Genomic DNA, 11304 nt, shown 5'->3' with positions numbered 1-11304 from the left:
CCTGGACACAGCATTTTATTTGAGAACATAGAAATGCTGGACCACACCAACAACCACCATGTCAGACTACACAGAGAAGCCATTGAAATCCACAAACATGTGGACAATTTCAACAGAAAGGAGGAAACCATGAAATTGAACAAAATCTGGCTACCAGTATTAAAAAACTCTAAAATTGCAACTGCACAACAACAGAGAGGAAACAAACAAGGACATCTAATAATCACCTCTCAACAAAAGATTGCTCCAGGCACTGCCAGGCAATCAAATGCTAATCAAGGTGGTCAGTTGAAACATTCACACCTAGCTCCAACAGACAAGAGTCCTTTGTCCCACCCTGGTCATTCCACAGATATATAAACCCCTTTTTTCCTACTTCCAACAGACCTCACAACATCTGAGGATGCTTGCCATAGATGCAGGCGAAACGTCAGGAGAAAATGCCTCTAGAACATGGCCATATAGCCCGAAAAAACCTACAACAACCCAGAATGAGCCTTTTCTCCTTTCAATCTTTCCTCGCCCCGCCTCTTCTGTGTTCTTGCGAGAGGGTTGGAGGAGGGCGTGGCGAATAGAAGAGGGCGTGGTTATCCGAGGGGGCGGTGACAGAAAGAGCCTTTTCTCCTGTCAATCTTTCCTCGCCCCGCCTCTTCTGTGTTCTTTCGAGAGGGTTGGAGGAGGGCGTGGCGAATAGAAGAGGGCGTGGTTATCCGAGGGGGCGGAGCCACAGCCTATCCGAAGAGAAAGAGCCTTTCTTTGGGCAGAAGGCGGAGGAAGGCGGGCAGGGCGGGTTGTTTGCGGTGTTGCTCCGCGTCGGCGCGGCTGGCTGGGCGGAGGCGGGATGAGCGCGGCGCCGGGGCTTCCCGGGGGAGGAGGCGGCGGCGTTGGAGGAGGAGGGGGCGGAGCGGGGTCCGGCTTGCCGCCGCTGCCCAAGAGCCTGAGCGGGCTGCTCAACTCCTCGTCCAGCGGAGGCGGGGGCCGTTGGCGGGACTTGGAGCGGCTCTACGCCCAGAAGTCCCGCATCCAGGACGAGCTGAGCCGCAGCGGAGGGGGCGGGCGGGGCTCGCCAAGGCCGCCCAAGCCCCCCAACCTGGACGCCGCTTTGGCCCTGCTCCGGAAAGAGATGGTGAGCGGATCACAACACTGGTTAATACAGGCCTGGGCAAACTTGGTCCCTCCAGGGGTTTTGGACTCCAACTCCCACCATTCCTCACAGCCTCGGGCCCTTTCCTTTCCCCCCTCAGCCGCTTAAGCGAAAAGGAAGGGGCCTGAGGCTGTGAGGAATGGTGGGAGTTGGAGTCCAAAACCCCTGGAGGGACCAAGTTTGCCCAGGCTTATCTACACTCTAAAATGAATGCCCTATTTTGTTGCTTTTTCTGCAAAGAGTGCTTGTGTCTCACCAAACTACAATTCCTGTGGTTCCACATCATGCATAAGTGGTGCCAGACTGAATTTATTCAGGAGTAGATGCACCCAAGTCTATTATGAATGAACAGGCACCTATCTATAGGCAAACTGCTTCCAATCTGTAAGCATCAAGCTTCCATTTGCACTAATGGAGCCTTTGTATTGCTCTTCCTTTTACAAGAGGTGTTGCGAAAACCACTTGAGAAGTTTTTAGGCAAAGTTTTCTGGATATGGTGGCGCAGTGGGTTAATAATAATAATAATAAACAAATTTATTTGTACCCTGCCACCATCTCCCCAAAGGCTAACATGAGGCCAAGGCCAAAGATACAGTATAGCAAAATAAAATACAAAAGGCAGGCAACAAAATTTCATCAGAATAAAATATATAAAGAAGCAAAATAAAATACACAAAGGAGATCGACATATATAAAATCAAACACAATGACCAGGCCAAATGGATGATTAAATGATAAAACCCAGGTTGAGGTAGGAATAGAAAAAGTGTAATTGAGAGGAGCCCAAAAAGGATGAACAGTGGGGTTGGACTTTCAGTTTTGGACGGGAGAAAATGCAACACTGTAGATGGAACAAACAGAACTGGGACAAATGGTCACTCTCCGAAGGCACATCGGAAGAGCCAAGTTTTCAGTTTTTTCTCTAAGCACTCAGCTGTTGAACTTGCTGACCGAAAGGTCACAGATTCGAATCTGGTGAGCGGCATGAGCTCCCACTGTTAGCCCCAGCTTCTGCCAAGCTAGCAGTTCAAAAACATGCAAATGTGAGTAGATCAATAGGTACCGCTCATGGCCACATGACAGACTAGACCGATGTGATAACAGAGCTATGGACTCTGATGGACTCAAATGGACTGTGTGTAGAATGATGATTTAATTCTGGCAATTGTTCTAATGTTTTTATTTATTTATTTACAACATTTATATGCCGCCCTTCTCACTCCGAAGGGGGCTCAGAGGGGATTACAAGATATATATACATAATATATTATATTATTAGCATAGTATAATATCAGTATTATATATTCCTACTATACCATTATATTGTAATACTATTAGTAATATTACATGTAATATAAAAATATATAATTATAATATATTACTAGTATTATGAGGAGACAGCAAAGCCTAGAGAAGACAATTATGCTGGGGAAAGTGGAAGGTAAAAGGAAGAGGGGCAGACCAAGGGCAAGATGGATGGATGGCATCCTTGAAGTGAATGGACTGAGCTTGAAGGAGCTGGGGGTGGTGACGGCTGACAGGGAGCTCTGGCGTTGGCTGGTCCATGAGGTCACGAAGAGTCGGAGACGACTGAACGAATGAACAACAAACTAGTATTATATTGTATTACGGTATATTGTTTTACTGTTAGTATTATTATATTATATATAATTATTAGTAGTATTGTATTGTGTTGTATTTCTTTTACTGTTTTTATGATGTTTTTATAAAAAAATTTTTACTGCTTTTACCTAAGATGTATATTTATGCTTTTGTTGTCAGCTACCCTGAGTCCCTGTGGGGAGGTCAAGATAGGATGGGATATATATGTCCAAAATAAATAATGACCTTGGAGGTGTCTATGGACAATGCCAGCTCTTCGGCTTAGAAATGGAGATGAGCACCAACCTCCAGAGTTGGACACGACTGGACTTAATATCAGGGGAAAACCTTTACCTATTGCTTATATTGCTGGATTCTTAGCAGCTCAATTTTCAGTCAAATTTCTAAAAAAAAAAACCCAAAAAACCAATGTAAATCCACTGCTCTAAGCTGTCCAGTGTAGAGCCCATGAAAGACTCCTATGCAATGCAAATGCCGATTAAGCCAATTAACCTACTTTTCAGAGAAATCACATGTGGGAAACAGCCTGCCTGCCACAAGTCACATTCCCTTCTCTAAACCAGAACAAGGGCAGGGCTTTTAAAGTTGATGCGATTGGCATTTAAAGGTGGGAATAAAGCTTTAATATATTATAATATTTTAATGTATAATGGTTTTGATATAATGAATAGTTGAATTGCTTGTTGAATTTTATATTATTAGTACCTTAATGTATTTGCATTGTTTAAGTGGCTGAGGGGGACAAGGAAAGGGCTTAGGAATGTAAGGAATGATGGGAGTTGAAGTCCAAAACACCCGGAGGGCCGAAGTTTGCCCATGCCTGATCTAAACCCATTTTGAATATCAAGCATGGCTTTAATTCATCTTAAACAACCTCCAATGTCCCTCAAAAGCTTTTGAATATCCCATCATCCAAAAGGCTTTCCTGTTTTGAAGTGGCACATGTGTTTTTAAATGAGAGACTCCTCAAGGTAAACAAGCTATTTTGCCCGTGAGGAAATATGACTTCATTAGGTATGCAAGCACTGATGACATTTCTTCTGTCATATGAAATTTAAGGCGGAACAATGAATTAAATCTGTTTGGCCTCGTCCCAGATTAAGCGCTCTGCATAGTCGTTTTCCCCTTATTCTTTTCGTTAAAGGAAGTAGTAGTGACTAATAAGTTTCCTTCCAATCAGTGTCTGTTCCCGAATGTGAGCAGCATGGGATCACACTCAATCTGGCTATTTCAGGATGTGATTAAAAAGTGCTTGATCTTTATCTAGTGTTTGTGGAATGGTGCTGCTGGTTTATGCAACAGGAGTGGAGAATGTGGGGCCTTGCAGATGAAATACATCGGTGTATTATCCCACCAGCTTTAGTTAGTATTGCCAGTGATGTGGAATTATGGGAGATGCAGTTGAACATCATCTGAAGAGTTGTGTTTCTCCTATTACTGTCAAACATGAACCTTAGAGAATAGGAAAGCATCATAGCCTTATGTGAGGGTTGTAGGTGTAAATAGGTCCAATGTGCTCCCAGAATCTAAACAGACAGAACATGATGTGACTTCGAAATACAGGGAAAACTGTAACATTTTTCTCTCTCCGAACACAAATGTTCGTGAAATGATTACTAATACAAAGTACCCACATTACAGCATGCTGTTGATGCCTTCAGATTAGTCATACCCAGAAGAAACTGTTCTGTCTATTGTGGTGAAAAGTAGCTCTGAGATCACTCTGCGTTACTACACAGATACAAGGCAACCTGGTACATGTGCTTAAAGCAGTAGTTCTCAACCTATTGGTCCCCTGATGTTTTAGATTTCAATTCCCAGAAATCCTAACAATTGATAAATTGGCTGGGATTTCTGGAAGCTGTCGGCCAAAACACCTGGGGACCCACAGCTTGGGAACTACTGGCTTAGAGGATCCCAATATAGTGGGCCTTCAAAGTCTTCAAATGTTGCATATAGCCTTCAAACAACATTGTTTATTTATTTATTTTGAGCATTTATATCCCGTCCTTCTCACCTCTGAAGACGGACTCAGGGCGGCGTATAACCGGCAGCCATTAGATGCCAACACAATTAAAAATCTTAGTTACAATTAACACAGTTAAAACAGATTATAAACATTCAATTTAAAAACAGTTTGCTGGTTCAAAATCATAGTCCAGATCAATTCATTGCAGTCACTAAAAATATTCTCTTTCCAGTTGATTCATCTATTGTTCAAATGCTTGACTCCACAGCCAGGTTTTGAGTTTTTTATGAAAGGTCAGGAGGGAGATGGCAGATTTAATCTCATTGGAGAGGGAGTTCCACAGCCGAGGAGCCACCACAGGGAAGGCCCTGTCTCTCATCCCCACCAGTCGCGACTGCGAAAGAGATGGGACCGAGAGCAGGGCCTCCCCGGATGATCTTAATGTCCTTGGTGGTTGATAGAGGGAGATATGTTCGGACAGGTAAACTGGGCCAGAATTAGGGTGCATCATGGGGCATCTCTCACAAACAACCTTTTGACAGGTCAGGGAGGAGGGGCATTCGTGGCTACAATACAGCCTTACTTGGGAGACAGTGTGGATGATGACCCCATGAAGTCATTTGAACAAGAAGTACATTTTAGAGGAAACAAATCATGGACATGAGAAGATGCTGGGTGGGACTACAGCAATGGAAGTGCAAGAAATACCTCTCTGAGCACTTCAGTAGTTCAGCTGGGGAAAAATAAAACAGGACATCTGCATCCCATCATGGGGAAATTAATGTCAAGACTCATCTTTGGGATGGGTGGTGGGATCAGTGAAAAGCCAAGGAAGTGGTCCTACATATGTTTGGGACTTCTACTCCCAGAAACTCCAACTACTTTGGCCAACTATCAAGAGCTCTGGGAGCTGAAGTCCCAAAACATCTGGAAGAGCAACGACTGGGAATCACTTATCCTACATTATCCAGCTCACAACCACAAAGACACAGACTAAGAAGGGTGCGTAATGGGACATCTCTAATGCACCAGAGACCCAAGTTGCAGAGCCAACCATTTCTAGAAGCCTGGAGGGGCTGAAGGAGGTGATGTAGTCTGGTGAATTCTATAGGTTAAGTAAACGGGAGCAGTGATAGATATAACATCACTGCTTTAGTCACCAGCAAGAAAGGTTAGTGGGAGGTAAAGCAACTCTAAAATGGATGGTAGAGGGATCAAATATACAATTTTGTCTGACGTTTCCATGATGATTTGTCTAGCCTTCTTGCTACTGCCCAGTCATATTCCACACTCATTTGATTTTCTGGAACTGTTTGCTTATTGTTCCAGTGGCTCTTGTTACATGCTTTCCTCCCATTCCATCTCACATGCAGCACTTCCTGTGGTTCAGTAGTGAGTCCTATCATACTAGCAGCAGTATATCTCCTCTAGGATATATATCTAATTACAGGAGTGGGAATTATGTGGTCCATTAGGTGTTATCTATGAGCCACCTTGGGTTCCACTTTGGGAGAAAGGCAGCGTATTAAACTAATAAATAAAAATAATGTTGGCCAGCAACTCCCAGTTGTCCTACCTGGCATTGCTAGCAAAGCTGGTGGTGAGGAATGCTGGGAGCAGCAGTTCGCCATCTAGAGCAGTGGTTCTTAATCTGTGGGTCCCCAGGAGTTTTGGTCTACAACTCCCAGGAATCCCAGCCAGTTTACCAGCTATTAGGATTTCTGGGAGTTGAAGGCCAAAACATCTGGGGACCCACAGGCTGAGAACCACTTCTCTAGAGGGCCACAGTTGTCTTTTCCTGATCTAACAGTTGTTGCAAAAGGAAGGGGTATTCAGATACAGTGCAAGAGAGAAAATAGGACAGACACACAACGCTCATAGTGGAGAGGTACAAAATCACCCCCGCCATGTTTACTTCTGTATATTATTATTGTTTATTATGTTTGTTTGTTTATATCCTGTTTTTTCCTTCTACAAAGGAGACTCAAAGCAGCTTATATTAAAAGCATTCCAATACAATTTGACCCCCCCCCCCCCCCCAAAAAAAACCCTTTTGCTTCTGTGAGATGTGTGGAGTTGATACTCTCTTAAATGTTTTTTCCCCCTTGAAATCTCAATTTATCTGTAGGGTTTCTGATTTTTCCTGGAAACTCAATAGGGACCAGGGCCCTGGCTCCATTTCTGAGACCATTAATTTGAATAGCACTACTCTGAATTCCCCAGACAAGAGGCTGAAAGTACAAAGCCTGGTGCCATACAGTCTGTTATTCCTTTCTTTAATTTATGATACACCTTTATTAATAAAAGCTACTCACAAGTAGGCTCACAAGACTGGATCTTGTTCAATCAAAATCTTGATTAAAAGTGTTACATTCAGAGAAATGAATTAAAAATAACACAAGGCATAGGCTTGTAGTCAGTGCAGCCCTTACCTACAATATGTTTCTGTACTGCTGGTGGGGTTTGTCTTGAGTGACTCCAAGCTATAATCACAGCAGGTTCAATGTGTGCATGAGCATGTCTTCAGGGCACACGTAAGATTGACAAGATTATTCATCTTGGAGGAAAACGTCTTCTAGAACAAGCAACAATTTCAGAGTATAGGAAAGTCTTCAATTTAGACTCCAATGTGGTAGACAAAGATGTGGGGGGGGGGGGGGTTCTTGGTTTAAGATGTGTCTTACTAGAAAATTCATAGAAAAAACATTTTGTTGGATGTGGGTAAGTAAAACTGTAAGTATTGATCCCATAGGTATAGTCCCTCAAAAAGAAAAAAGAGTAAAAGAAAACATTTTAAACATTTCATATTTTAATTATTTGGTTGTTTACAGAAGTGTTATGTTTTAGACACAGAGTTTGTTCAGCATCCCTTCCTATGTAGGTTGTCTCTTACCCCACATCCACCTCTTTTCCAATTAAGCCACTACCCTACATATAAAAGCTATACTAATTGTTCACCTCTGATTCAGTAATTTCCATTTCCATTCTTAATGTAATTCTATAATAGGACCAACCCAAACATTAATTTTGCCCATGAGCAGGAAGGAAGCAATTTGTTTTGATGGGCAAATAAAATCATCACTAGAACCACCTGAAGGTGGGAAAAGCAGACTTAATGTCTGGTAGAAATGTCTCATATTTTGCAAGGTGAAATCAAATAACGTGCTGTGACCTTGAGTGCCGGAAGTAAAGGTTTACATTTCAAGAGAGGAGACTTGCCCAGCTCCCCCCCCCCCTTTCTTTTTTGCTTCTAGTAGTTGAAAAAAGCGAGCAAGAAAAGCCTGGCTTTGGAAAGAGTTATGCAGAAGTTGGTGTGGTGTTTTTGACCATCTTTTAATTCATTCCAGTTCTATCCTCACATTGCTTTATGTATGTACCTTCCCTGCATGGGAAGGAAGGGACTGTGTTAATATATGAAGCAGCTTTTAAAGCTGTAACAGGCTAATAGCCTTTGCACATGCATCAGACAGTTTGGTTTTAGTTCAGTTCGGTTTTAGTTCCGTTCAAGAACAAGTGTTCAGGACACTGTCATAGCTCAACATGGTAAAACACTATGAAAAAGGAATGGTGTGAAAGGAACAAAACTGTTGTGGCCGTTTCCACAGCCATTTCAGCAAATGCTTGACTCTCAGAATGCTTTCCAAAAGGACAGCAAAACACGATGAATAGAATGTGCTGATATTCCATATCATGATTACCGATGTTCAGAGAAGGGCAATGGAAGTGGTAACAGGGCTGAAAACAGTTACCTACAAAGGGAAATTTTGGAGTCTAGCTTGGAGAAGAGCAGGTTGAGAGGTGACATGGTAGTCACGTTCAAGTATTTGATAGGATGATATATTAAGATGGGACCAGGGATTAGGACATGGAGCAGTGGTTCAAACTATAAGAAAGGGGATTCCACTTTAATAATAGAAAGAACTTCCTGATTATCTGAGCTGTTGAATAGTGGAAAATGCTGACTTGGGACCTCAACAGATGCAGGGTCCCGTTATGTTTCTATACACTTCAAAGATAGAGTACCATGGAGTCCATCAAACGACACAAGAGCCATTCCATGGGTTGGCCGTGGTGCTCCATCCTTAAAATATATAGGAACAAGAGGATTGTGAAGTCAGGGAGGAATCGGCTCCACTGCTTTCCCTGTGCATAGAAGCGGCTAAAACCAAGTATTTTAGGATGGTATGGGAACTGTTATGTAATTCTCTGTTTCCTTGAAAACAGAATGCCACCAAACGCCACACTAAGATTTTTTCACCTCCCTGCCTTTGTGCGATGAGGTTCTTGGGCTGTGGTGGGCGACCTTTAAAAAAAGGTTGCATAACAAATGTATATTTATCCATAACAGGGATTGGATTGGATGGCCCTTGTGGCCTCTTCAACTTGGATTCCACAGGGAAATTGAATTGAAGTAAGGATGGAGCGGGAATGTGGAATTTTTTCCCCCTTGCTTATGTGTTCCCTCTCATTATCTACTTCTCTCCTGGGGTACTCTTTGATCAACTTTCCCACCAGCAAGGAATGGAGGAGAGAGATTCCACACACCTTTTCTCTTGGCTGATGTTCCCTTTAAAGAATATTTATAGAATCTCAACAATGACCCAGTTCTGACACAGTTCTGTGTAAGGAAGCTTTGTTTCTATGGGGTTCAGTTTATTAGCCTGAGATTATATGAAACCTTTGCTATTAAAAGGGACATGTGCCATGACTGGGGCATCAGGAATGCTTTGCCACCTTACATCCTTCACAGAGCAGCACACTCCTACAGTTGTCTAATTCAGCAGGATGGAAACTCCCAAGTAATTTAATCTTCTTGCTACATTGAGTAATTGACAGGTACAACTCTAATCTTTTACATTAAGTCACCACAGGGAGAAAAAATGTGCAAGGACAAACATTTTAGGAGTAAAATTAAAACATATATACTAACATGTGTGTTTTCTCTCTTCTCCAAGGTTGGCCTTCGGCAACTAGATATGTCATTACTTTGTCAACTATACTCCCTTTATGAGTCAATTCAAGAATATAAAGGTGCCTGCCAAGCTGTATCAAGTGCAGACTGTGCATATGCCCTGGAAAATGGCTTTTTTGATGAAGAGGAGGAGTACTTCTAGGAAGAGAGCCAGTCCCAAGAGCAGCATGTGGAAGGGACTTGCAATTGTGAGAACATCCGCACTTAATCGGAGCTCTGAGCGCAGTCCTGTCTTGTGCTTAAGAAAAGACGCTCTGCTCCTTTGCAACCCATTTATTTCAGGCATGCTGTCAAATCAAGTTACACACTCTGTGAATCCTGCTTTAGGAAAGCAACATGCGACAACTTTCTGGAGCACTCTCAAGCTTGTTCAACAGGCCGTGTCAGTATAATTTGTGCACTGGGTGTTTCTGGGCCTGCACATGTTGGCAAATAACTTTCCGAAAGCTGTAACTTGGGATCTTACAAGAAAACAATGCCACCCCCGGAGTGTAATAATACATACACCAGTAGCTATAATTAGAGGCCATGTAGTTGTAAACACTGTGGATCTTTTGAACAAGTGTGCCGGCTTTTTTAAAAAAAGATACGTTTAAAACCCAGATCAGTTGAACTGGTCTGTATCTACTCCAATACTGTTTTGAATAGACATCACCTTAAAAGCATCTTTTATCACCTTTTTCTGGCCCCAAATTGACACTTGTGAGTTTAGCCTTTCCCACAATGATCCAACTCACCTTCCTTTTTATTACATGTTTAGTAAGAATTTTAACTATTTAAACCAATGTAATAAAAGTGTTTTGAAACATTTATATTTTTACAGTGGACCCTTTGGATCTGTGGGCTCTGAGTCTACAATTTCCACCAATACATGGATCATCATATCTTATAATTAAAATGCTAGTGATGTGAATATGGATGCACTGAAGCATTGGTGCACTTGTTGTTGCCATTTAATAATATGAGATGCAATCATTTGCTTTTTCTGGCAGCCATGGAGGGGGGGGGCATCCCGGAACAGTGACCCTGAGTATCTGGAGGCCCCACTGTATTCAAATGCAGAAAAAGCAAATCAGCCTGCCTCACTGTGTGGCTTGCAGTATTACAAGCTTACACAAGTTGTTTTTTTTTTTTTGCTGATTGTTCAGTAGATAAAAACACGAGGAATTTTCATATAAACTGAGAATTTTTGATACTCTTTAAAATGTTTGGAAAGTAAGCTGTGAGTTTGTTTTGTACAAATCAGACGCATGTACACAAATGATTCCTTTGGTATTATATACAACTTAGTTTTTATACTATAATTGAAAGGTCAACCTTGAACTGTAATTTATTAAACTTTTAAATAAATATAATGCATACGTATGTGTGAATTGTTGCTTCAAAGTAGCTAAGGACACGAACCAACTTGCCTGCCTTGCAGTGTGAAGGGAAAAAACCAATGCCACAGGCAAACTCACATTAAGAAATTTCTGCTTCCACATCAAAATGTTTGGGAAATCTTTTCAAAGGAAAGTGCTTCTTTTATCAGTAGATCTGAAGGGATTGCATACCTACAGCATACCTACACAAAATGTGTGCACAGCAAGAATGTGC

The 11304-nt window shown here is 42.1% G+C and overlaps 1 protein-coding gene across 1 annotated transcript; it reads left to right on the top strand.

Annotated features, from left to right (window-relative positions):
• The first annotated feature begins 715 nt into the window (after positions 1 to 715).
• Positions 716 to 11073, top strand: FAM89A (family with sequence similarity 89 member A). Its single transcript, XM_060753790.2, has 2 exons — positions 716 to 1126; positions 9692 to 11073. The coding sequence occupies exons 1-2, from the start codon at positions 842 to 844 to the stop codon at positions 9848 to 9850; spliced, it is 444 nt and encodes a 147-aa protein (XP_060609773.2). The 5' UTR covers positions 716 to 841; the 3' UTR covers positions 9851 to 11073.
• Positions 11074 to 11304: the final 231 nt, after the last annotated feature.

This window comes from Anolis sagrei, chromosome 1 (assembly GCF_037176765.1).
Source record: "Anolis sagrei isolate rAnoSag1 chromosome 1, rAnoSag1.mat, whole genome shotgun sequence".
Classification (NCBI taxonomy): Eukaryota; Metazoa; Chordata; class Lepidosauria; order Squamata; family Dactyloidae; genus Anolis; species Anolis sagrei.
This window is presented reverse-complemented; position numbering and strand designations above follow the sequence as displayed.

Bases quoted from the DNA above. Each gene is read 5' to 3' on its own strand.
- FAM89A (XM_060753790.2), top strand. From the start codon at position 842: ATGAGCGCGGCGCCGGGGCTTCCCGGGGGAGGAGGCGGCGGCGTTGGA. The intron at 1,127-9,691 runs GTGAGCGGATCA...CTCTTCTCCAAG, and splicing joins CCCTGCTCCGGAAAGAGATG to GTTGGCCTTCGGCAACTAGA.